General features: G+C 48.9%; 2 protein-coding genes and 1 long non-coding RNA gene across 3 annotated transcripts; 1 reads left to right on the forward strand and 2 right to left on the reverse strand.

Moving 5' to 3' along the window:
* Positions 1 to 5,405: 5,405 nt before the first annotated feature.
* Positions 5,406 to 7,821, reverse strand: PFDN4 (prefoldin subunit 4). The gene is made up of 4 exons (XM_032127236.1): positions 7,716 to 7,821; positions 6,673 to 6,780; positions 6,107 to 6,250; positions 5,406 to 5,824 (listed from the first exon to the last, which is right to left on the reverse strand). Exons 1-4 carry the CDS (start codon positions 7,761 to 7,763, stop codon positions 5,693 to 5,695), a joined length of 432 nt encoding a protein of 143 aa, XP_031983127.1. The 5' UTR covers positions 7,764 to 7,821; the 3' UTR covers positions 5,406 to 5,692.
* A 3,872-nt stretch (positions 7,822 to 11,693) lies between these two features.
* Positions 11,694 to 17,392, reverse strand: LOC116452631. The gene is made up of 2 exons (XR_004243549.1): positions 17,308 to 17,392; positions 11,694 to 14,011 (listed from the first exon to the last, which is right to left on the reverse strand). It is a non-coding gene; the product is annotated as an uncharacterized LOC116452631 (long non-coding RNA).
* LOC116452630 (1,25-dihydroxyvitamin D(3) 24-hydroxylase, mitochondrial) lies at positions 16,716 to 25,759 on the forward strand. Its single transcript, XM_032127265.1, has 12 exons — positions 16,716 to 17,197; positions 17,332 to 17,522; positions 17,840 to 17,933; positions 18,612 to 18,708; positions 19,845 to 19,936; positions 20,680 to 20,791; positions 22,123 to 22,268; positions 22,572 to 22,738; positions 22,918 to 22,996; positions 23,420 to 23,614; positions 23,708 to 23,819; positions 24,573 to 25,759. Exons 1-11 carry the CDS (start codon positions 17,012 to 17,014, stop codon positions 23,816 to 23,818), a joined length of 1,470 nt encoding a protein of 489 aa, XP_031983156.1. The 5' UTR covers positions 16,716 to 17,011; the 3' UTR covers position 23,819; positions 24,573 to 25,759.
* The last annotated feature ends 403 nt before the right edge of the window (positions 25,760 to 26,162 follow it).

Below are 26,162 nucleotides of genomic sequence, written 5' to 3' on the forward strand. Positions count from 1 at the left end.
CAAATTGAGGATTACTCCAAGAAACCTGGAATTATGGGCCCAGGGGTGAATATTGGCCAGCAATTTGAAATTAAGTCTTGTGTGGTTGTGACTGATAGCGCTTGAGAAAGAGAAGTTGGAACAATAGAAAGGAGTGAGTGAGAATGAATGAGAATGTAGGTGATAGAAATGCTAAACCTTGAAATAGAACTTTATTTTCTGGAAAGAGGCATATTTTATTAAGAGGAGGGAACTTTTGTATTCTAGGAGAAGAAAGGGGAAAGAGGCGGTGAGGTTTGAATAGTTGTTTTGCTGGTTTTTATTAAAAAGGTGGGAAACAAAGGCCTGGGGAAGATAGATAAGATTCTGAGAAAATGGGACATAAAACTAGTAAGCAAGAGTCAGGGAATAAAAAAGGGAATAGAGGCGTGCCAGCGGAAATACCCCAGGAAAGCCCTTGGGGAGTGATGCTGGCTAACTGGAATACAAACCCAAGTACAAAGGAAACGAGCAAAGTCAAAATGATCCAGTTTTGGATGTTTGGTTGGGCCGAGAAGGAAATAAGATCCGACCGTGTCTTCTGGCCCAGACATGGCTCTTGAAGTCTGGATCTGTCAGGCTTTATAAGTATTTGTAAATTCAAAAGAACTCGTTAACACAGAAGAAAGCAAGTACGCTTCATGCTGGGTGGGAAACAGAGTCTAAGGGGAAAAGAATTTTAAAGTTGTCCGGGACCCAAGGAAAGGAGCAAAGGGAAAGCAAGAAAGAGAAGGGCTGGGAGCCCCTGGCAGCATCGCCCCCTCCATTCCCGCCTGCCTCGCCCCAAGCCCAGGCTCCTGTGGCGCCGCTCGCAGCTGCAGCGTCGCTCCCGGAGCCCGAGGTCCCGCCTGTGCCGGCTCTCAGGCACCGCCCGCGGCTCCACCGCTTGTCCCAGCGGCGGCGGCTCCGCCGGTAGCCCCGCTGCTCCCGCCGCCCCCTCCAGCCCCTGCGGCTCCAGCGGTAGCCCAGCCCCCCCTTACGGTGTCCCTGTGCCCGGCCCCAGCCCGGCTCTCCGCTCCACACCAGCCCAGCCCGCCGCTTTCGGTGTCCCTGTGCCCGTCCCTAGCCCGGCTCTCCGCTCCACACCAGCCCAGCCCGCCGCTTTCGGTGTCCCTGTGCCCGTCCCTAGCCCGGCTTTCCGCTCCACAGCTCCCAGCCCGCCGCTTTCGGTGTCCCTGTGCCCGTCCCTAGCCCGGCTCTCCGCTCCACAGCTCCCAGCCCGCCGCTTTCGGTGTCCCTGTGCCCGGCCCTAGCCCGGTTCTCCGCTCCACACCAGCCCAGCCCGCCGCTTTCGGTGTCCCTGTGCCCGTCCCTAGCCCGGTTCTCCGCTCCACAGCTCCCAGCCCGCCGCTTTCGGTGTCCCTGTGCCCGGCCCTAGCCCGGTTCTCCGCTCCACACCAGCCCAGCCCGCAGCTTTCGGTGTCCCTGTGCCCGTCCCTAGCCCGGCTCTCCGCTCCACAGCTCCCAGCCCGCCGCTTTCGGTGTCTCTGTGCCCGTCCCCAGCCCGGCTCTCCGCTCCACACCAGCCCAGCCCGCCGCTTTCGGTGTCCCTGTGCCCGTCCCCAGCCCGGCTCTCCGCTCCACACCAGCCCAGCCCGCCGCTTTCGGCGTCCCTGTGCCCGTCCCCAGCCCAGCTCTCCGCTCCACACCAGCCCAGCCCGCCGCTTTTGGGGCCCGCCCTGGCCCTGCCCCGGCCCCAGTCCCGGCTCCGGCCCCGCTCCCGCTGTCCGCGGCCGTTCCAGCAGCCCCTGCCCCCGCTGCGTTCTCTGCCGCGGCTCCATTGAACCCGGCTTCGGCCCCCGCGGGCCGCGCTGGGCCCGCCGGCAGCTCGGCCTCCTGGCGCCGTGGCTGCTGCGGACCCGTGCAGAGGCTCCACGCCAGCCTCTGGTACCGGCCCCAAGAGCTGGTGCCCTTGGCGGTGCCGGCAGCAGCCTCCGCCTTTGCTCCCCCGCTCCTGGAGGAATCGGCCTCCGAGAGGATTCCCACCTCCTACCCCCCCTCCCTCCCTCGCCTGCACCGTTCCCCTGGCACCGACCGCTTCTGCCGTTTCTCTTTTTTCCCCTTTTTTCGCCCCAAAATCCCCTTTTTCCACCTCAGATTCCCGATTTTTCACCCCAAATTCCCCCTTTTTAACCCCAATTTCTCGATTTTTCGCCCCAAATTCCCGATTTTTCACCCCAAATGTGAAAAACAGAGGGACCCGCCGGACGGACCCGCGGTAATGCGGCCCGGCCGCGGAGTGATCCGCCAGGAGGGACTATTTGTGATGCGGTCCTGCCGGCGGAGGGATCACCGGTGATGCAGCCCCAACCGCGGGCGGATCCCGTTTTTTTCACCCTAAATTCCCGAACTTCAGTCCAAATTCCCCTTTTTTCACCCTAATTCCCCATTTTTCACCATAATTTCCCGATTTTCACCCCAAATTCCCGATTTTTAATCCCAAATTCCCGATTTTTCATCCCCAATTCCCCTTTTGTTCACCCCAAATTCCCGATTTTCACCCCAAATTCCCGATTTTTCACCCCAAATTCCCCTTTTTAAACCCCAATTTCCCGAATTTCGCCCCAAATTCCCGGATTTCACCCCATTTTCCCAATTTTTAGCCCCAAATTTCCGATTTTTCACCCCAAATTCCCGATTTTCGCCTCAAATTCCCCCTTTTTCGTCCCAAATTCCCGATTTTTCACCCCAAATGTGAAAAGCAGAGGGCTCCGCCGGAGGCACCCGCGGTGATGCGGCCCCGCCCGCGGAGGGATCAGCGGTGGCAAACGAGCTTCGCTCCCGGTACAATTTGAAGGGAAGTTTAAGAAAAGGAGACAACAGCGAAAAGGGCGAGGAGAGGCGGCGGGGGCGGCAGATTCGCCACGGCTCGCGGCGCCGCTCTTCCCTCCCCGCCCTTGGCGTGAGGAATTCCATCGCGAGCGATTCGTTCCGGGCTTTTTGCCGGCGTTTTGGGGCCGTTCCGGGCGTTTCTCGCGGCCCAGAGGAGAACGGGGGAAGCGCGTCTGGAAAGGGCGGCGCTCAGAAGCGATCCGCCTCAGCTCTGCGGTGGTTTCCGGGTTCGAGCCTCTCTGGCCCGCTCGGAGGACCGCGAGTTCCGTTATCCCTAAGGAGCCCTCGCGGCTCTATGGTCATTCCTGGTCCGTGCCGTTATCTTTCTGCGGTGATTTCCGGCTTGGAGCCGCTCTGGCCACCTTGGAGGACCAACAGCCCCCATATTATCAATGACCCCCTCTCAACTCTATGGTTGTTTCCCGTTAAGGCCCAATGGAGCCGCTCTGGCCCGCTTGGAGGACCGCGAGTTCCACTTCTCTAGGCCCAAACTGCCCCTTTTCGGGTCCAAATTCCACCTTTTTGGGCTCCAAATTCCCCTTTTAGGCTGCAAATTCCACTTTTCCAACCCAAACTTTCCTTTCCTCTCTCCAAACTCCTCTTTTTTTTGCTCAAACCTCACATATTCGGGGGCCACACTCGCCCTTTTTGGGCCCAAACTCTCTTTTTTGCTCAAAACTCCCCAGTTGTGATCTACCAAAATATGAAGATCGATCTAATATCGATATCCAACTGAGACGGACAAAAACTCTCTAACAGTTTAAAGTTAGAAAGTGTATGTTTTATTTGGCACTGGGCACTGCGTGGGATAGCTCCCTAAGACGCAGGGCCCCGATCCAAGCAAACACGATACCTTTTATTTCCAAATATTATGAATATCCAAAATACAAATGTATATTCATAACATTAACACCTCCCATTCTCTGCTTCATATGGAAATGAACTTAAATGTCATTAAGCATGCACAGTGTGTGTTCTGAATGGAGTCGGTGGTCTTGAATTGGGCCAGTGGTCCCAAAGAAGATGAAGTAACCCATCCTCCTCATTTTGACCTTTTTGCTTCTCTGAGTTTTAACAATCCTAATTACTTTAGTGACCTCTAAGTTTCCTCTTGCATGACTTTTGGATGGGCTCCCACAAAGGGAGGAAATTGGTAATTGTGAAAAAGGAGGTTCACTCTCCTGTGAGAATTTAAAGGGTTTAATAGAAAGACAATAAGAAACACATAAAATAAAGCAAAGAGGTAACGGCCGGGTGCCTTGGCGCTCTGCCAAGAGCACACCTGATGCCCGAGGTGAGTCCTTTTTATACCATTTTTACTGTCTGTTCTCTATTCATATTCAAACTTTTCCCGGAGCTGTTCTGCATGGCCACTGCTTGGTTCCGCCTTTTTAGAGCATGCATAGTCTTCGGCCTTGTGGTTTTATTTCTTTTGATTCTTGGGGTTGGGCCCGCTAGGTAAGAGTCGATGGTAGAGTGGATCTCTTAATTCTCCAGACAGTCAGGGCTGATTGCAGCTTTGGGCCTCTTTGCCCCCCGGGCAGAGCGGTGATAGCGGCTCTCGGACTCTCCTGGCCGCCCGTTCTCCGGGCGGAGCAGCCTTTGGGCCCTTTTGTTCTCTGGACAAAGTGTTGGTCAGCAGCTCCTCGGGCCTCATCCTCTGCTCGCTTGGAGGTTCTCTTACTTGCTCACACTTGCTAATATCCTTGTTAAGAGAGAAAACTGCATCCACACAGCAAAAAGCATTTCTAACATTATATAATATCTGCCTTTATACTTGCGAGAAGCCAGTATTACAATGTATGTTGATAACATGAGGAACTCTCACAATCACCGGACCGAGGGTCCCTGCCCTCGCTGGGAAACACAAAAAACCAACGGGGAACGGGGCTGACCGGGGGAAGGGAAACCCCTGTGTCCCCTCAGGGCCCCGCTCCCAGGGCTGGATTCCCAGACCTTGGATGCCATCTGCTGGGTGCTCCTCGTTATGGGTCAAACTCCAGCAGTTTTCACCTGGAAAAAAATACCCCTTTTGTAATTTCTTTGGTTATGAAGACAAATTAAGCCAATTAAGACATTTAAAAATTATATTCAACTCCTCCTGGTGATGGAGGCACAGATTAAGGATTGATGCTCACACAGCGACACAACCTACGAACAACTCTGACATCAATTTGCTACATAAATATGGATTTAGAAACTGTTCAGGAAAATTAGAAATTATGACTCACCACTGTGACTTGAAGCATCTTTTGGGATTCCCAAATAAAAAGCAGTAAATGACTGAGTATGGGGGCTCCAAAAGATTTTCTTCACTACCAAAAAGAGCTTTAAAGAGCCCTTCTTTGTCCTCTGGAAAATTCCTGACACGTGAGCTAAGGGTGAAACACATTTAGGAGCTCCAGGAGGGCTCTTAGAAACACCTGAACAGCACCACTGCCTAATCATGTCCCCTATACCACACAGCTTTTCTACAACAGCCACTCCAAAATTCCCTGTTTCCACTGGTTTGACATTTAAACCTTTTCATGCGTGGAAAACAAGACCCAGGAAACTCCAATTCATGCCTGACTTTATTACTTTAACAAAAAATGCAAGTATTCCGAACTTGAGGCTTTACCAACAATGTGAAGCCAATGCTTTCCTGAACAAATAAATAACTGCAATAACCAAAATAAGGAGGTTCTTATTAAATATACAGAATTTTACAGGAAAGTAAAAAAAAAACCACAAACCAACAAAAAGAAAGGGATGGATTTTCTTTTCTCAAATGTAATTGCAGCAATGTTGTCAAAACATTTAATAACCTAAGGAAAGGTTGGGTGTTGTGTTTAGAAAAGCTCTAACTGTCCTCAGCCTCCAGATTTATGTTATTTCCAAACTTTGCATAGAGCTGAACTTTGAGGTCAGACAACACCCTCTGGATCGACTCCACTCGGGATTCCAAAGCTTCGATTTCCTCTTGTAAACTCCTCTGAAAAAGAAATTAAATAAAAATCAACCAGTTCTGTACAACAAACTGAGCCAGGTTTGTCAGCAACAGGGAACCAACAAAGAGGTGCCCCTTTTCCAACTTATTCCCAGGTCTGGCTGCAGGATTTATTGCTGGGCCAAACAAAGCCTGGAGTGACGCTGGAGTGACTCAAATCCTAAATCCAACATCAATTTTAGACTGTGAAAACTCCAAAGGCTGAATAGATCATCCCATCCCAGTGCCCAGCACACAGACAGCGCCGTCCAGAGGCTCCAGACAAACCTTTGCCTCCTCCAGCATCTCCTGCGTCTCCTCCAGGGAATGACTGATGAAGACATCCCCAATCTGGTAGGGAATCAGGTGGGAATCATCATCATCCAGCAGCATGATGTCATCACAGGCATCTTCCAAATTCTGAAGCTGTTTCTGTTTGCCAAGACACAAGAAAGAGGCTCCCTTTGTAAAGCATTTCACTGGACACTCTTGTCACAGCTGGATAAGGAACTCAGGGAGTTTGGATTTGGGGAACAAATCCCACCCACCACCAGGATATCCAAGAGACCAGTTTCAGAGCTGGAATTCAGCAATTCAATCCAGTAGAGACTCCTAGTCAGCACTCATTATCTGTCATTAACAGAATAATTAACTGTCCAGGCAAAGGCAATACAGCAGATTTAAATGTCACCAATCTCTGATATGCTTTTACCATTCTCTATTTCCAAAGGATCAGAAGCCTCATATCAGAACCCAAGCATTACTTATAGTAACTCGCTGCCCCTATTTTCTGTGTGCCAGCTGAAAATTAATTCAGGCCAATAAAAAGTTAATGAGATATGAAGCAAATATACCTTTTTCACTTCTATTTCTTCTTTCAGCTCTGTGATCCTGCTGGTATTCCTTGCAAATTTGTTAATTTTCTGTTGATCTTCAAAGGTGACATTGACATCTTCTGCAGCCTGCAAGGAGGAGAGGTCAAAAGGATGGATGATTACAGTGCTTATGTTAACCTGAGTCTCACTGCAAAGCTACTCCTACAAAGTGTCTGGAAATCAGGCTGACAGCCACTACATTCTGCTTATGCACCTGATTGCTTGAAGTGCCTCTTCAAGGATATCAGAAATACCCATATTTAGCTGGGTAACATCCAATTAAAACATTGGCCATCCATAGCATCCTAAAGTCAAAGGTTTCCTTGATACTGGTGGCTGAACTGGGCACCCTGCTCCAAGTTTTCTCTGGAGAGAGACTATTGACAAGGGGGAATGGCTTCCTACTGCCAGAGAGGAGGTTTAGATGGGATATTGGGCAGGAATTCCTCCCTGGGAGGGTGGGCAGGCCCTGGCACAGGGTGCCCAGAGCAGCTGGGGCTGCCCCTGGATCCCTGGCAGTGCCCAAGGCCAGACTGGACATTGGGGCTTGGAGCAGCCTGGGACAGTGGGAGGTGTCCCTGCCCATGGCAGGGGAGGAATGGGGTGATCTTTAAGACCCTTTCCAACGCAAACCATGATGATGATTCCGTGATTAGCCACCCTCTCGAATAAATTTTTCTTCACATGCAGCTTGACCCAGCCCTCGTTTACAGCGAGCCGCACCAGCAGAGACTCGGCAAGGCCACCAGCCCCGCAGGACAAGCGCGGCGGACAGACCCCGATCCCAACGCCCTCAACTCCCGAGCAGCGACCGCGGCACTCTGAGCACGGCCAGCCCCGGCCCTGCCCACGGGCACGGACCAGCCGCGTTCCGGGCCTGCGGGAGCCCAGCAGGCGCCTCTGGGGCGGGAGGCGGCGGGACACAGCGGCCCGGGACACAGCGGAGGAGCTGAAACCTCCTCGGGGGGGGATCGATCCCTGCGGAAAAGGAACCAAACCGCACCGCTCCCGTCCCCACTCACCGCCTTCTTCATGGTGGCGGCCATGTTGTCACCGTCGGGCTGAACCATCCGCCCTCCGCGCAGAGGAGGAGCAGCGGACAGGGGAAATAGAAAGAAGACAAGGAAAAAGTTCAGGAAAAGGTCACAGATCTGCTCGAATCGGGGATTTTCTCTCTTTTCATCGCTCTCAGCTCGGCGGGATGCCCCGAGAGGCCTCGGAGCACGGAATGAAGATGAAGCCACCCCTGCGGCGCTTGGTACAGCCCGGTGAGAGGTGCGGCCGCTTCTGGGCGGTGGGGCCGCCAGGGGGCGCCATGAGACGGGAATGGGATGGGATGGGATGGGATGGGATGGGATGGGATGGGATGGGATGGGATGGGATGGGATGGGATGGGGTGGGATGGGGTGGGATGGGATGGGATGGGATGGGATGGGGTGGGATGGGATGGAATGGGATGGGGTGGGATGGGATGGGATGGGATGGGGTGGGATGGGGTGGGATGGGATGGGATGGGGTGGGATGGGATGGGGTGGGACGGGATGGGATGGGATGGGGTGGGACGGGATGGGATGGGATGGGGTGGGATGGGATGGGGTGGGATGGGATGGGATGGGGTGGGATGGGATGGGGTGGGATGGGGTGGGATGGGGTGGGATGGGGTGGGATGGGATGGGGTGGGATGGGGTGGGATGGGGTGGGATGGGATGGGATGGGATGGGGTGGGATGGGATGGGATGGGATGGGATGGGGTGGGATGGGGTGGGATGGGGTGGGATGGGGTGGGATGGGATGGGATGGGATGGGGTGGGATGGGGTGGGATGGGATGGGATGGGGTGGGATGGGATCCATGGGATAGGATCATGGGATGGGATGGGATGGGATCCATGGGATGGGATGGGATGGGATAATGGGATGGGATAATGGGATGGGATGGGATGGGATGGGATGGGATCCATGGGATGGGATGGGATAATGGGATGAGATGGGATGGGATAATGGGATGGGATGGGATGGGATAATGGGATGAGATTGGATACATGGGATACATGGGATACATGGGATGGGATAATGGAATGGGATGGGAATGGGATGGAGTAGGATGGGAACGGGATGGAGTAGGATGGGATACTTAATTCTATAATATTGCCTGAATTAAAATGATGTTGGGCTTTTTTTTCTGTTCTAAACGACTGCTCATTTCAAAACTCCTGTTCCAAACCAGTAGAAAAATGGAACAGTAGAAGATATTTTGGATGACCCTCAGGCTGAGTGTTACATTTTATCTTGGTGCATCATCACCATGCCTTGTTTCCCACTGAAAGAAGAAGTTAATCACCAAATTTCTCCCCAGAGAACCACGTTATTAATAATTTATATGAAATCATAATCCAATCTCTAAATCTCTCTTTTCCTCAGAAAACAAACTCATCTCTCTGGCCATTCTCCTGCTCTTCCCTAAGCCAGCTCTTCCCTCTCCTGGAGGATCCCTCTAGGCAAGGACATAGTCTAAGCCGTGGTTATTTCCCTGACTGGATTAACTGGATAATACACATTAGCTTGGAGCCAGTGCAATTTCCTTCAAGAGAAAAGAGGTGGATTTCACAAGAATTTGATGACTCGAAGGCTTTGAAAAGAAATCTTTTTCTCCCACATGCTCGGGCAAGCTCTGTGGGATGAGCATTGCCAGGAGCAGCTCACTGCAGACCTTTCTTATGTAAATAAAAGTGAAAACAGCGCACGAGTGCAAACAGCCAGCGTGGAGTAAGAGAAACCCAGTGAACCCGGTGCTCTCATTTCTCTCCCAGTTGCATAAAGGACTTGCTCCTTCTTGCTCTGGTCCCTGTTGTTGTTGTTGTTGCTGTGGTTGGCTTCACCCTGCTGGGATCCCGTCCATGCCCTGCCCTGCATCTCACATCTCCTCTGTGGTTCTTTGCACATTTTCTCCTTCCCTGCTCCAGCCTTTCGCAATCCAGCTCAGTGGGGAAGAGCATTCCCTTGCTTCTGCTGCCTCAGTGAGTCCTTTGGAGGACCCAAATTCTTCTCCCCTTTCCCTGAAGTTCTACAGACCTTTCTCAGGCTTTGGTGATCTTGAAACACCCACACATCAACAGGGTTGTGAATTCAAGGTGCACTGGAAATGGGGAGAACTTAATGGAGGTGAAGGGGTTGGTTTATCCAGGTTTAGCCTGGATGAAGGAGATCACCTGGAGCAAAATGCACTATTTTAATTGTGCCATTGTATTAAAGGAGTGCAGCTTCCATATGTAGGCACAGGGATAGCAGGAGCGTGACATTCCCAATATTCAGCAATGGGATTTATTGTGGAATGCAGGTCCTTGTCTCTGCCCTTCTTGTACCAGCACTGGAGGGGGGAGGGAGGCTGAAGAAAAAAAATCCTTTTCTAAGGGTGTTCATCTTTTCAAAAAAAGATCTTAATGAGACAGCTCCTAATTATTTGTATGTAAAATCCCCCAATCAGAAATGTTTTATTCTTTTGTAATCTGAGGGAAGGAAGGCAGATTTTCTCACATCTCTACCCTCATTCTTTCAAAATATCCCCTCTTAGTCAAAAGCAACCTCACCATTTCCCCATTCCAGCCTCTTCTACGTTCACATATCCAACATTAGTTATTAAATTTCATTAGGTTCTTTCTGCAGGGCATCCCAATAAACTTTATCCCTGGTGAGGGAAAGTTCTCCCTGCCCTGCCCGTGGTGCTTGGCAGAGGTTCTGCAGTGTCCGCCGGCCACGAGGAGCCCAGGGGAGTTCCTGCTGCTCTTTGTGCCTCAGGTGGGAGCTGGAGATTCCCTTCTGCTGGGAAATCCCTGTGGCTGAGCACATTCGAAGAGCTTTGCTCCACCTATGTGAACAGCAGAGCACACACAGTGTTTTACAACCCCGTCGTTCTCTCCCAGCAGAGCAGCTGCTGCCTTGTGCTGGTTTAATTCCAAATAAAAGGGAAAATCTGTCTCTGCTACCCTGCCCTTCCTCACGAGGACTTGGCTTCTCAGTATCGACAGGGAATATTCCAGAGTCCAAAATATTATCTCTATATTTCTCTCCCTCCACAGTTCACCTTGTTCAAGAAATATTTCTAGTGGTGGAACATCTCTGTTTTCCAGGAACTTTTTGTGGAAATCTCTCTATGGGGCCTGAAGCTGCAGCATCATTCTTGCCTTTTTTTAACTTTTGTGCTTCATCTTCAATGAAAACTGCTCCCAAACTGCCTGAAATTAGGTCTGCAGTCACACCCATGCAGGTAGAAATAACTTCCTTTCTAAGAGCAGCACCAGTTTCAAAAATCAGTTTGTATTCCTTGAAAAAGGCACCTAAGGGGGAGCAGTGTTCCCTGCACAACCATCACCCTGCTGGATTCTTTCATGTGAAAGCACCACAGATTTATCTGCCGCTGAATCTGAAGGCTCTCAGGGGTCTGTCATTAATGTGTCCCGTCTGTGGTGTTACTCAGCGTTTTTTCATCTGTACAAATATCTTTTTCCTCTTTTATCTGTCCTTTTTTTTTTTTTCCTTTGGATGGGGAAAGTGTTGGCAGAAGCACAACAGAGCCTGGAAGAAGCTTTTCCTCAGAGACACACCAGAAATGCTCCTTTGCTGCTTCACCAACCAGAGCCATAAACACATAAAGCATTTTCCCAAGGGCAGCGTCGCACTCAGCACTCGGAGACCTGAAACCAAACCCTTCCCAGGAGAGGGCTGAGCTGAAATCCAGGGCAGGATTTCAGGCATTTTATCTGATGAACCAGCTCTAATCCCTGCAAAAGCAGGAACCAGGATGTGGCCCAGAGGGGACTGAGTTCAGCCAAGCACAGCCCAAGTGCCTCTTGCCTGACTAATGGCAAAGGCAGGCAGAGCTTGGCTATTTCTTATGGCTCTGAGGGAGGCAATGGAAGCCAAATGCACTCAGCTCACAGCAATCCACGGTTAAAGTCCAAACTCATCTCTTTGGGGTTTGACAGAAATGCTTCTGGATTCATGGTATCTTTTACATATTTATTAGAGCTTTCAGCAGAAAATACTCCAGAGACGCAGACAGGGTTGTTCCACCCTCCCTCTGCCCTGGGATGAAAGAGCAGTGCTCCTTAATAGTAAAAACATCTAAAATCTCCTATTTATTCGCTGTTTCTCAGAAATATAGAGACCAGGTATTAATGCAAACAGTAGTCGTGGGCAAGGTGGCGATAAAATGAATAACCAGCACCCCTCCTCTCTGAACACGTGCAGGGACAGAGCTGGGTGGGCGTCATTCAGGAGAAATTCACCAAGAATGGCACAATCAGCAGCTGGGGCTCAGGGTTCTGTCACCAACTTCACCTCCTAAACCATGTTCCTCACTTCTTGGCAGCACTTCCAGGCGCTGACCTCAGCAGAGCACCAGCTTGGAATTTCAGGGGAATTTAGACACCAGACATTAATATCTGTGAAACTCTAGAAAGATAACACAGTATAATGCAAAAATAACACGAAATACTATATTCACACAATGGAGACTTTGTAACATGCCAGCACAAGAACAAGAAATGTTTCTTTTTGTGAGATAAATGCAAGCAAATGCCCAAGCCCAACATTATTGCTGCCTTTTCTTTGACAAACTGGATAGCAGCATCCAGCTGAAACAGAACCCTCAAACCCTGAGCAAGTGACAGGAATTTGCTTTCCAAGCCTTGGTCTGAGGTCAGTTTTACCTCAGCACAAACACATCCAGCAGATCGAAAGTGAAGCGATCTGAGCAAACACTGCGGCTTCATCCACAAATCCGGTAAATGGCAGCAGCTCGGGTGTGATTCAGGGGCTTGCAGAACCAGCTGGAGCAAATTCCTCCAAGGAGTCAGGCAACAGCTATTTGTACAGGCACTTAGACACTCATAAAACAATTAAAACCTTCAGATTCTCAACTTCGTTTTAGATATAGAATTTTATTTTAAATTTCAAGTGTTGATGCTCAACATCCCCTGTGTTTCTTCCCTTGCTGTTGGCAAACAGGTTTTGGTCACTTATGTTGTACAGTCAGTAATTCCACTACAACTGAAAATATTCAGAATTTTTCAGTGTCAGCACACAAGTGCTGCTTTGGGTGTTAATACATGTTAATACATATGTTAACACATCTAATTGCACATAAAGGATAATGTAAATTACTGCTCTTCAGCACAGTTTTTCTGTAAGCAGGGTTAAACCAGGAATTTTTTGCATGGGCAAAAATCACCAAGATTTTATATACTCACAGAATCACAGGATGGTTTTGGTTGAAAGGGACTCCAAAAATCCTCTTATTTCACCCCCCACCATGGGCAGGGACAACTTCCACTGCCCCAGGGTGCTCCAAGCCTTGTCCAACCTGGCCTGGGACACTTCCAGGGATTCCTAAATGCTGCTTTTTAAATTAAATAAATGTTCCTTGCACAGCTCTGAGAGGAAGGTGGCAAAACCTTCCAGACTCCTATTCAAAGAGAAATATTCAGCCTGGGACAGTAACTATTGCACAAATCCTTCACTCCCACACCTCCCTTCCCTGCTCAGGCAGAGCAATACTGCTAAAAGAGACCAGAAACTGAAACATCCCAGAGAGTAATTCTAATCTTCAGGGAAAAATGCAAAACCTGCCAAGTCCTGAGTATTTCCAAGCTGGCTGTCAGAGCATCTTGTCCTGGGCCTCGATTCCTTGGTCTGTTCTCATCACTTTCTCCCTGACTGTCCCCCTGCAAGCTCCTCTCTAGAGGATGCAGAGTGTGTGAAGCATTGCTTGCTCTTCCAAAGCAGGTAATAAATGTTTACTCACAGAAAAGATGGTCCAAGTTTATTTTTTTTTAAGCAATCTTTGCTTGATTTAAGTCAAGAAACCTCTTCATTTTCTTGAGCTATGTGCTTCTTTGGAGGCTCCTTCAGTAGTGGAGTGTTGCAATGTTTATGGCTGAGGTGGACATCTCCACACAGGTCACAGCCAGCTGGAAGATTCCTTGGCTGGTGGAATTTGAGCTTTTCATCCATCCCTCTGTTTTTCTGGATCCCTCTCTCAGGATTACCTTGGGCTCAGTTTGCTCAGCAGAGCTTTATCTTCACACTGCTACCGTCATCTTGGAGGGGAGTAACCATCCAGAATGTGAGATAAGAAGAGGAGTTTAGAGGTAAAAACCAGTATTTGAGTAAAACTAGAATAAAGGTTTCTTTTGCTTTCATTTCCCAGTGAATGTGAATAACTTGGAGATCTCAGTTTTCAAAGCCATTTCAGTTTCTCTTCTGCAGAGTGGGAATTACTGTACTTTCCCATCAATATTTACAGAGCTCTAAGATCTTCATCTGGAAAGAGAATTAAAAGAATTGACACAGAATTAAAAGTGTATAAACAAACCCAAGCAAAGCCTTCAATAACAACCAGAGTTTGCAAGTTGCAATCAATTTGCCTTCCCCACATTGTGAAATACCCTCCTGTGACAGACACTCTCCCTGTGTCATCTTCTCTTTCTCCCGTGTTTTGTATTAATTTAGTGTTTTGTATTAATTTAGAAAACCCAGAGACTTCACAAGAATTTTAAGGCCAAATCAGCAAAAACTTTTCCCAACCAGGAGACAGAGCAGAGGTCAGGAGACAGGAGCTGTGTGAGGTGTCACAGAGCAAACCTCCTGGAGTCACAGCATTAAGAAGGAAAATCCACCACCAATTTAAAGCTGTTTCCCACTGAGGAGTTATTTTGGTGATATTTGGTGTATTTGAAGTGAAATACATGAAAATCACTCCGGTCACTTTGCATGAGCGCCAAGGTTTTGATCCGGAAGTTCAGATGTTGGTTTTAATGAGCTTCCCACGCACACCTCAGTCTCCTAAATCCAGGGGAGGAGCTCTGAGTTTGATGAGATTCCCAAGCTTTGTTCCAAGAATATGTTACAATTGTTCCCAAAAGGTAGAAGTCGCCATTACCTCAGCTCAGAAAGCAGCTCTAAAACTTGGACTTCAGGTACTGAGGGAATATTTAGTGGTGAAAAAGGTGTGAGCCAGCTGTGTGTACCTGCACAGCAGGTCTCCCACGGAAGCATCCCGCTGGCAGATGGTTTCTTAAGGAATATTCTCTCCTGACATCCAAGAGAGCAGAAATCAAACCAAAAGCATAAGAGAAGCATAGAAAGATCAGCTCTTTAGTTTTGATCTGAAGCTATTTCCTGGTCTTTGACCTAAAATCTTCTTTGCCATAGTGGAGGAGTGAAAAGGGTTTTTCATTTTTCACTCATAGCTGTCATTTGCTGTTACATTGGAAAATATTGGCAAGTCTTGCAGATGGGCATCTGTGGGACAGTGGTGACACCTTCGCTGTTCCAGGTGCCTCAGTGGAGGGATACACCCAAAATTCAGCTCAAGAACACTGAACTGCTCTTGCTTTACTCTGGAGATAACCCTTGATACATTCTAAAGGTCACAAATTAAAATTATAGCCTTGGGTTTAAGATCTCTTAGAAAGGAAGGAAGAAGGGAAGGCTGCAAGTGCCCTTGGAGCTGCACTTGAGCAGGAATTGAGGCAATCATTAGCTGTCCCAGCTCCAGGCCCAGCCGAGCTCCCAACACCCTGGTTTCCCTGCCAGGGACTTACAGCACAGCCACAGGAGTTAAATACAACCTTTTCCATTCTGTAATTTAAAAACAGCTTCAGAGAGAGAAGATTTCATATTAACAGGGTGGTTTCCTTCCCATAGCTGTGAAGAACATGGAAAAATTGACCTGTGCCCAGTTTAGTCTTGACTTGCCTGTTCCAGACTCTTCCAAAGACATCGTTTCACAGGCACGAAGCTGTGACCCTTCAAATGAGTTCATTTTCACTCCTTAAATAGGCAGAGGGCACAAATTGCCTCTTCCTGTCTGGTTTCTCAGAACTTATCGTTGAATGGAGCCTGAACTGCCTCCAAGGACAGCAAGATGTGTTTCAGTAGTGCTGCTTCAAAGCAAACAAATCACAGGAATGTCAGCTTGTGGTGTTCCCCCCAAAAAACGCAAACCTTTGAACCAGCTAAAACTTTAAAGCCTGCCTGGGAAGTGCTCTGACCTCGTGGCCCACAGAGTATGATCCCATTGCAGAAAATCACTGGGATGGAGGGGCAGGATTGGGAAGGATGTACAAAACTCACAGAAAAATTCTGCACTGTACATTTTCTCTTTTTTTGTACATTTTCTCTCTGCTGATCACTGCTGCCTTGGTCTTTGTATTGTTACTAATTTGACTTTGAGACGTGTGCCTTTATGTGTCAAATCCATCTTCTGATCATGCTCTGTCCTACACACCCATTGTCTGCACACTCTGCCTCTGTCAAACCCTCACATAAAGGGGATTAGATTTCCCAAGGGCAGCTTGGAAAGAAGAGAAAAGGTGGTGTGGGGTGCAGGAAAATCAAATCCCCGTGGTAGCCAAGCTGTCTTTCCTGGAAATCCTCTGGATTACAGGTAGCTCTGTCTTGCAGCAGGATCCAGCCCTCTCTCTCTCCCTCTCCCTCTCCCTCTCCCTCTCCCTCTCCCTCTCCCTCTCCCTCTCCCTCTCCTCTCCTCGTGGTTCCTTTACCTGTTCTTGCTCCTCTCCTGCCTTCTCTTAGCCTCAAACTCTGAGTATTTCTGCGGAGTTTCTGATTAAAAGACTGGCATTAACTCATTTTTGTCAGGATTTAATGGCTAACAACACTCATAGTGAAGGGAATTTTGCCTTCTCCGATGATGCCCACTTGCCCTTTCCTGGTTACTCAGCCAGACAGGGTAAGGGCAGTTCCCACCCCGCAGCTTGTTGTTCCTCAGCTCCCTGCACTTTTTTATTCCGTCCTTTTAAAGTGCAAATGCTGCGGGAAAACTGAACTATTCTGCCACCTGTGCTCTGCAGAGTGAACACCACAGCCCCTGCACGCTCATGCGGGTGCTCGAACTCAAAAACACGAGTTAAAAAAAAAAAAAAAAGAGAAAAAGAAAAATAAACCGAGAGAGAGCTACGAGATCGCTCGCACGAGCGCCAGGCGGGCAGCGGTGTCGCTGCCTGCGGCGTGGCCGGAGATGCGTCCCTTCCTCCGGGGGACCGGAGCCGCGCATCCCGGGCTCCCAGCGGGTCCCATCCGCGCATCCCAGGTTCCCAGCGGGCGGAGGCGCTGGCGCGGTGCCTCTCGTGCCTCGCCTGAACCTTTTCATGACCCGCCTGCCCCGCGGGCTCCGCGGGCAGGGCCGGGGCAGCCGCCCCACCTCACCCCACTCAGGGCTGCCATTGGCGCGGATGAAAGTCCAGCACCTCGGGCTGCTATAAATGCACTTATGCGCGGCCGGGGGCCGGCACCGTGGCCATGGGCGGCTGCAGCATCCTCCTCCGCCGGCTCCGCGCCCGCACCTGCGGCCGCGCCGCCGCCGCGTCCTCGCTGAGCGCCCTGCGGCCGGCGGAGACGCTGCCCGGGCCGCCCAGCTGGCCGCTGATGGGCAGCCTGCCCGACGTGCTCTGGAAGGGGGGGCTCAAGAGGCAGCACGAGACGCTGGTGAGGCGGCGGAGCGATGGGGATGCGATGGGATGCGATGGGATGCGATGGGATGGGATGAGGATGGGATGAGGATAAGGATGCTGCGGCGGGGAGCGCCCCGCACTCACCGCGGGGTTTTTTCCGCTCCCCAGGCTCAGTACCACCGGAGGTTCGGGAAGATCTTCCGCATGAAGCTGGGCGCGTTCGACTCGGTGCACATCGCGGCGCCGTGCCTGCTGGAGGCTCTGTACCGCCGCGAGGGCGCCTGCCCGCAGCGCCTCGAGATCAAGCCCTGGAAAGCCTATCGCGACTATCGCGACGAGGGCTACGGGCTGCTCATCTTGTAAGTGGCAGGCGCAGCATCCCGGCCCCGGGGAGGTACCGGGAGGACCTGGGGTGCGGGGGTGCCGGTGCCTGGGGGATGCTGCGGACGGCGGCCGCCCCCAGCCCGGCTCCGGGGGGCACCGGGGGGCTCGGGCTGCGTTCCCGAGGGTGGCCGTGCCCCCGGGGCTCGTCCCCCGTCCCCGAGGATCCCCCGCTTGTGCCGTCGGTGCGATGGAGCATCAGCGGTGCACACGCAGCGGGTTTGGGGTTTTCTCCTGCTCTCGTTTTTCTTTGAGCTTTTCGCTTCCCAACCCCGCTGTGGTTGTTTCAACCCAGGGAAGGAAAGGACTGGCAGAGGGTAAGAAGTGCCTTCCAGAAGAAATTAATGAAGCCCGGGGAAGTTGTGAAACTGGATGCGGCGATCAATGAGGTACCGAGCTCTGAGAAATCCTTTCTCTCCCCCCGCTCCCTCGGCAGCATGGGGAATTAAAGCAGATCCGGTTTATCTAGATCGATGTTGATTTGCTCCACAGTGATAAAACCACGAGTTCAGACTCTGATCATTCAGGGAATAACAAGCACAAACTGATTGCCAGGGTCTGAGACCACACAGAAACCTGTAGCTGAGACTGTCTCCACAGAAAAATAGGATTATTCCATAAGGGTACAGGCTCCTGCAAACAGCTTTTCCCTGCTTTTCTTGCATTCGGTAGTTTTTGCCTTCACCCCTTCAGTCTTCTGCTCCTCCCCTCAGGGAACACGTCTGTCCTTAACCTCTGTGCTCCTCAGGGAGTTTGAGGAGCATCTGTGATAAACAGCTTAACCCTGTTGTGAAACCCCCGTGCTGCCCCAGAGTGAAGGATTCCACCCCTGCGGAGGGAAGCTCAGTTCATCGAAGCACCGGTAGCACGAGAGTTGTGTCAGATCCAAACATTTGTTCACAGAGGGGGAAGTTGAATCTTGTTGAAAGAACAGGGAACAAAGGGATTCCTCTCCTGCAAGATTGTTATCTGCTGAAAAGGCAGCTGAAATGTTGAATTACACCGGATTTTTATTAGTTGATGTAATTTTATCCCCTTCTTTTCTCTCTCTTCTCTCCACCCTTTAGGTCCTGGAGGACTTTATGTACAGAATAGATGAAATTTGTGACCACAATGGACAGATGGAAGACATCTACTCAGAATTCAACAAATGGTCATTTGAAAGTGAGTAGTTTTTTGCCTGGAGTGCACCTGCCAGGGCATTTCAGCTAAAATACGATCAGGGATGAATGTGTTGGCTGATTATTTCCAAACTCTCAGCTATAATACCATAGAAAGAGAGTTGCAGAGCAGCCAGGGGACTGTCAGTGCAAAATTCATCAGCATAGATAGAAACTCTTCTGTTGAGCTACCTGCATGGCTTGTAAAAAATTCAAACATTCCAGTGACTTATAAATCCAAAAACCAGGGAGATTTTGGTTCATTTATCTGGAGTGGGATCAGAAAACACACGGCCTTTCTTTGTCCATATGATATTTGTTAATTATCAGCAGTGCAGGATCAACGAACTATTCCAATAACAGTGTTCACAGTAGGCAGGGATTGGAAAATCCCATTTCCAATGTTCACATTGGGATTGAGAAGCACTGGAATGAGTTACCAAGGCAGAGCCTCATCCTTAGAAACCCTTCAGAGCACACTGAGGAAAGTGCCAGGAATGACACAGGGCAGAAACTGGCTCAGTGATTCCCAAAAAAAGGGATGGTTGGGTGTAGTGACTGAACCAGCTCTGCCAGACCTGGCTGCTCTTGGCTGGCTCATCTCAGCAGCCTCTGGACTGAGCTCCTCAAAGTGGGGTTTTTTTCCACTGTCAGTGGTGATGGTGCATTTGGAAAGGGAGAAATAGGAAGTGACAGCTTGAAAAAAAATGAGGAAAAAAAGGCAAGTGGAAAGAGGAGGAAAGTGGTGAGTGTGGGATGCTGCCAGTGTTTGCAAGTGGTTTGTGGCTGTGGAAAGGAGTAGGGAATGCTGGAGTAGACGACCTCTTCAAGCCCTGTTCTCCTGCCACTCGGTTTTCTTCAGTAAAGTCACCAAATATATGCCAAATATCCAGATCTGCTGCTCGTGGGGATCAGTGGCAATCCTAACTTGTGCAGAAATACTGCTGTAAGGGCCCTTAGCTGGAAACCCTCGATGGGGCCCAGGCCAACGAGCAGGAGGTGTTTTACAAGTGCTGCTCTAACAGGTCTGTGTCAAGGGACGTTTTCAAAGGCTCATCCAAGCCATTCCTTGGTAATAAACGATGCATCCCACGCAGCCTTTTGTTTATATAATTTAATTACAATATTGCCCAACAACAGGTATCTGTCTGGTGCTGTACAGAAAGAGGTTTGGCCTCCTGCAGCAGGACGTAGAAGAGGAAAGTCTGAACTTCATCAAGGCTGTAAAAACGGTATGGAAGAGCCTCTCCTGGGGCCGTGGTGATTTTCTAGCCCTGCTGCGCTGGTTTAAAGGAGGCAGCTGGAAAAAGCAGCTCAGGCTTCTGTGCTACGTGTCCCAAATGACTCCTGTAGTGCCCAGCTGATCCTGGGCTTCTGCCTCCTTTATGAAATGCCTCAGTCTGACAGGGAAAATGCTGTGTGGCCATCAGGGCACTCCTGGAAGGAGAGCTCTCAGCTTGGATGGGTGACTCTGCTCCCCTCTGAGGCACCTGTGGTGCAACCCTGCTGTTTGCAGGGTGGGACTGCTGCCTTTGTGGGGATTATGCAAACACTCAGGATTTGGGGTTAGTCAGTCCTGCAGGCAGAACTGCCGTGCCTTTGGGGCTCCGGGGTAGGAACCTGCCTAATTTTAGTCATCAAACAGAGCCAGCCAGCCCTGCCTCAGTTTTTACCTCCATCTGTTGTCAAGGGAGAGAGAGGCATTGCCAAGAAGTAGCTTGTCCCACTCTCAACAGGTGCCTAAAATAAAGAGGATGAGTTCCCTGCTGAGGAAGCTCCTGGCTGTCCCTAATTTTTAGCTGGATATCCCCTAAGTGGACTGAGACCCATCCTCTCTGTCCAGGATGGAAAAACCACCAGAATTTTGCCTTCTTGAAAATTGCCCCCAACTTTCCAGCCTCGTTTTGTTCAGGGATTACAAGTAGGTGGATTAAAGAGATTAAAGAGAGATTTCCCACCCTCTTTCCCACCACAGATGATGGGCACTTTTGGAATGATGATGGTGACCCCCGTGGAGCTGCACAAGAGGCTGAACACCAAAGTCTGGCAAGCTCACACTAAAGCCTGGGATGACATATTTAAAACAGGTCATTATTTAAACCCAGTTTATCTCCTTTCCCTTTATCTCTGTTTTCTCCTTGCTGGAACTGATTTTTTCACACTTGCTGCTGTTAATCCCCGCCTTCAGCACGGTTTAAAACACATTTGTTGCACCTAAACACAGATCTATTCCCACGACTAACACCCAGGTTGTGGGGCAATATCCAATTCCCAGGGAAATCCCAGGATTCCGGCAGCCAGCAGTGTGATGGCACCACTTTAATCTGTCATAAAAGTAAATTAAAAATGTGTCATCTCTTTAAAGGCAAGGGTATAAATGAAAAGGGACTTGCCTCAAAGACTTGTTTTCTTGAGAAACAAGAATTGTGCATGCAACAAAACCATGTTTGCTAAAAAAAAGAAATTATAGGTTTTCTGAACAACCTGGAACATGGTTGTAAATCTTAAAACCAGCAGTAATTTAAATTATAAGGTGCAGTTTGGCTTTTGCCATCATTTTTTGACTATTTAAAATGAGTTGGCCTTCAAAGCTCAAAAATTTCTCAAACTCCAGATGTGAAGTTAAGTTTGTATTTTTAATATTTCTAAATTTCATTAATTCAAACAGTGAGAGGCATAACTAAAGGTTGAGAAAGCTTCTGGAAGGTTGTAACACTGAGATATTTCCCTTGGTGTTTGAGTCCTGGATACTTCAAGGCTTTTGGTCCTGCCAGCCACACATGCACTCATTTTATTGCTTCTTAGCTTATGTGCTTTAGGAAAGACACTTCAAACCAGTTTTGCTCAGAAAAACCAGTTTGACACCTCCACTTAAAATGAATAATTCCTTACAGGAACTGGTTTTAAAAGTGGGGATACTCATGAGCAAAATCTATTTATTTTTATTTAAAAAATCCCCAGCATGTTGAAATTTGGCGTCTTTGTGCCTTCCCCCGGTAAACCCAAGGTTTACATTTCCCCTCAGGGGGTCTGGGTGCTAAGTCCCTTTGATTTTTTGACACCTTGATCCCCTTTGAAAACCCCAGGTAATAAGTTTTACACACTCATGTTCCTGGTTGCTGAATATTTCCCTCAACATATCACCAATTTCCTCCCCTAATTTAAGAGAGCAGAATTCCCAAGAGCTTGCAGGAGCTCCTCTGTTCAAAAGGGATTTCGGGGACTGAATATTTTGTTTTAAAAGTGAAAATACCATCCTTTATTCGGTATAAATACACTCACTATTTACCCATGGCTTGAAAATAGAGCACAGCTCGGCACTTCTTTAAAACCCTGCATGTGGGACGTGGGGTTGCTGGTATTTTTATGGGATTTTGAGCGATTTTCCATTAATCCTGTGCTGCTCCTCCCTCCTCAGCCAAGCACTCCATCGACTGCCGGCTGCAGAAGCACTCTGCCAGCCCCCAGGAGGATTTGCTGTGTGACATCTACTCGGGGGGACAGCTCTCCAAGAAGGAGCTCTACGCTGCCATCGCAGAGCTGCAGATCGCCGGGGTGGAGACGGTAAAGCGGATTTCCCAAGGGTTTAAAATCTTCCCAGCTCCCCCCTTCCTTCCACAACCTGACCACCAGCATGCCTGGAAGGGAGTTAATCCTGCAGCTGCCTCAGTGGCCCAAGTGCAGAGGAATTTTTACCTGAAATCACTGGATTTTTAATTCTGGAGGACAACGGGGACTGCTCATAATCCCTTAGGCTGTCAAAATTCCATAAAGCTGTGACCAGCCACAAATGTTGCTTTGAAGTTTTGACACCTTCTTCTGTCCCCACAAAAGGAGGATTTAACCTTTCTTTTCGCCTTCTTCCAGACAGCCAACAGTTTGCTGTGGGCTCTGTACAACATTTCCCGCAATCCACACGTCCAGCAGAAGCTTTTCCAGGAAATCCAGAGAGTTCTGGCTGCTCAGAAGAGCCCAAGTGCTGAGAGCCTGAGGAATATGCCTTACTTAAAAGCCTGTCTGAAAGAATCCATGAGGTAAAATTCCCAAAAAACCGGCAAAACCATCACCAAGCTTTTCACCAGTGTGTGTGCTATAGGGAGAAAGAATTTTCTAGTACACAGGATTTTGTTCACTTTGCTGTTTGAGGTAAAATATGAGAGATAAAGGAAGGCAAATTGCTGGGAATTTAACCCATTGTTCTCTTTCCCTGCAGATTGACTCCATCAGTGCCTTTCACCTCTCGCACCATTGACACAGAAATGGTTCTGGGAAATTATGTGCTGCCCAAAGGGGTAAGGCAATTAATTCAGCTTTTTAGGATGTTTTTCCATTTATTAACTCCCCTTTAAACCACAGAAGCTGCTCATATTTCAGTCTCAAATTGGCTTTGCAAAAGTACCAGGCCCAGGATAAGGAATGAGGAATTCACCCCCAGGATTCCCATAAACACAAACCCACTCCTACCTGTGCTGCTGTTGGATTTAGGCAGAAATAATTTGCCTGACAACATTTTGATGCGCTGTTTCAAAATATTTCAAATTTTCCTGTGATTCTCTGAGGAAACAATGACCTTTTCGATGTTCCAATTAAGTTTTTGGGAATTACATGACCTCTTCTGAGGAAGCTGCTGCACTATATTTTTCCATAGCGGAGCTGACTCCCTCGGGAGCTCAGGGCTGATTTCTAACGCTCTTCTCTCTCTTGCTTTGCTGCAGACGGTGCTGATGATAAACAGCCATGCCCTGGGCTGCAGCGAGGACTGTTTCAGGGGCTGGGCTGAGTTCAGGCCCGAGCGCTGGCTCCAGAGGGGCTCCATCCACCCCTTCTCCCACGTCCCCTTCGGCATCGGGAAGAGGATGTGCATCGGGCGCCGTGTGGCAGAGCTGCAGCTGCACCTGGCCCTCTGCTGGGTAAACACCCAAAAAGGGGGTTCTGGGGGGGTTTTGCTCCTCCAGCTGATCAGATCCAGAGCCCAGCACGCTAATGGGGATCTTTTATTGCAGCTGATCCGTAAATACCAGATTGTGGCCACGGACCACGAGCCGGTGGAGACGCTGCACTCGGGAATCCTCATCCCCAGCCGGGCGCTGCCCATCGCCTTCCGCCGCCGATGAGGTTTGTGCACGGGGCTCTCCTGACCACAGGAGGCTTTTTTTTGGGACCTGGTTTGGGATTTTTATGGAAGAAAACAACTTGTGTTTGTCTCCATTCTCACAGCGCCAGAGCCATCCCGATTCGTTATTTTAACAGGAAATTTCCCGCATTTCACACAGCGCGTGGCTCTGGAGTTAATTTTATGTCCATGCTTTCTGTGCATGGTGCAGGTCAGAAAGGGGGAAATCCAAGTACAGCCACTGAAAATAACAGCCAGTGTCTTGTTAGAACTTCTCCACTGCATTACCAGAAGGTATTTCCCAGAAAAGAGCATTTGAATTTGAGCATCAATTTGCAGATTAAAAAGAAGATGCCTTAGTGAAGGAACTGCTCACTACAGAGTTCAGATAGCAAAACTTGATTTGAAGCAGAAGGATAAAGAAAATCTATTTGTAAATAGTCAGGCAGTGTTGCAATTTACACATTTTTGAGTGTAGGATTTTCTCTCTCACAAGGCTATATAAATGAGCTAACAAATAACTTATTTGTACAACAACCTAAATCGAAAAAACAAGTCTCTGATCTAGAATTAAATCCTCCTATTAGAAATCAAGGACATTTCAATATTGGGGAAGTTATTTTTTTTGCCACCCAGCACCACAGGAAAAAAAATCCCAATTATAATCTGAATATTCACTCCTTTAACTGAAGTTTGTTCCGTGCTGTTTGCTTTGAAATAATCACTATAAAGATTCTTTGTTTTGTTCAATACAGGTTGCAAAAAGTAAAGGAGAGCCCTGGTGCTGCTTCCTCTTAAAAGAGAGAACCATGAACTGGAGAAGTCAAAGCTGTGGAGGCTCCAGTAACCAGGGAAGGATTGCACAACTGCTGAGCCAGGAATAGCACCAGGAAAAGCTCCCAGAGTGTTTTATTGGGAAAATGTGCTTAAAAGGAAAGAAAAATGTCAAATGCTTTCATAGACCTGTGGAAATCCAGGGATTTAGTGCAGCTGAGGGATTTACAGGATGAGGAGCCCTGGAGGGTTATGGATGGGAGGTTGTTTAACAGCCCAGTTCGGGGAGAGCTGCCTCCAGTTTGGGACCAGTCACAGCTGAACTGGCCTTGGCAGCTTGGAGTGGGAGAGCTTGGGAAATCAGCTTGAGGGAAAGGAAACTGCCTCAGTTCTTATCAAATTACCAGTGCCATGAGAAGGGAGTTTGGAGTCTGGAAAAAGGCTAAAACTAGGCTGGGAAATTGGGATAATTAAAGAAATGGATTTCCTTGGCATTCTTCACTGCCTGGGAGGAGGGAAATAAGGACAAATGCGCATGGCAGGATTTATTGCTTTGGTTTGAACAGTTGCAGTCCTGTGCCTGGCACACCCTCTGCTCTTCCCCATGGATTTCCATCCCTCCAGCTCCTGCACAAGCCAGTTTATCCCACTTCTATTGTAAAAACTCAGTGGCCTTCCACTGCATGAAAAGGCCTGATCTGGAAATGGAACCACTGGAATCCTATGGGTTCTGCCACTGGAAATGATGATTATCCTAACGGGATAGTTACATTAGATTAGTAACATAAAATTATGCTTCAAAGCACAATTTCACAGGAGATAAGGACCTTAAACACGTCAAAGGGGTCTGTTTCTAGTGGTAAAGGTTAAAATTGTCACTTCCCAATGCAATGCTGGGTTTTGGCTGTTTGCTCACTGGTTTTACACTTTTGCAGTTTCAAGTGCAGATTTAGATCTCTATAACCCTGAATTTATTTTTTTACATGCTGAACTGATGCAAGTTCTTACTATTTGTTGGTCTGTCTCTTGTTTTTCATTTGTTTGTTCTCCTCTGTTATGCTCACACAAGTAAATGTACCCCCATTACAATGTATAAAGCAATTTGTGCATTATCTGAGTATTTCTAGGCAGTTTTGTAAGAAAATAAAGAGTTTTATTTTTATCTCTAGAATTAGTCTTCTATGATTTATTACAAAGTCTTTGCAGCTTTACAAAAGAGGCTTCTGCATCCTCAGTGTGGTCTGGACATGTTTCTGCCTGGCATGGAGGTCCCAGCGATGGGATTGTTCCATTCCTCTACCATGACAACAAGATAAAATCCATACAAAGTTCTGAGGAAGGATGGAAATAGCTTGAATTTTTGCAGAATCAGAAGAAACGGTGCATATTTTCAAAATGCCATCCCTCAGTCCTGTCCCTGGCAGGGTGAGGGTGACACTGAGAGCAAATTCAGCAGAGAAGTGGGATGGGAGATCAATCCCCAGAGAGCTCGGGCTGAGGTGCAGGTCTGTGTGTGGGACCTACCCAAATCCTGGGACAAAAATCCACCCAAAGCCTCCTTTTACAGCATT

This window comes from Corvus moneduloides, chromosome 17, assembly GCF_009650955.1.
Source record: "Corvus moneduloides isolate bCorMon1 chromosome 17, bCorMon1.pri, whole genome shotgun sequence".
Lineage (NCBI taxonomy): Eukaryota > Metazoa > Chordata > Aves > Passeriformes > Corvidae > Corvus > Corvus moneduloides.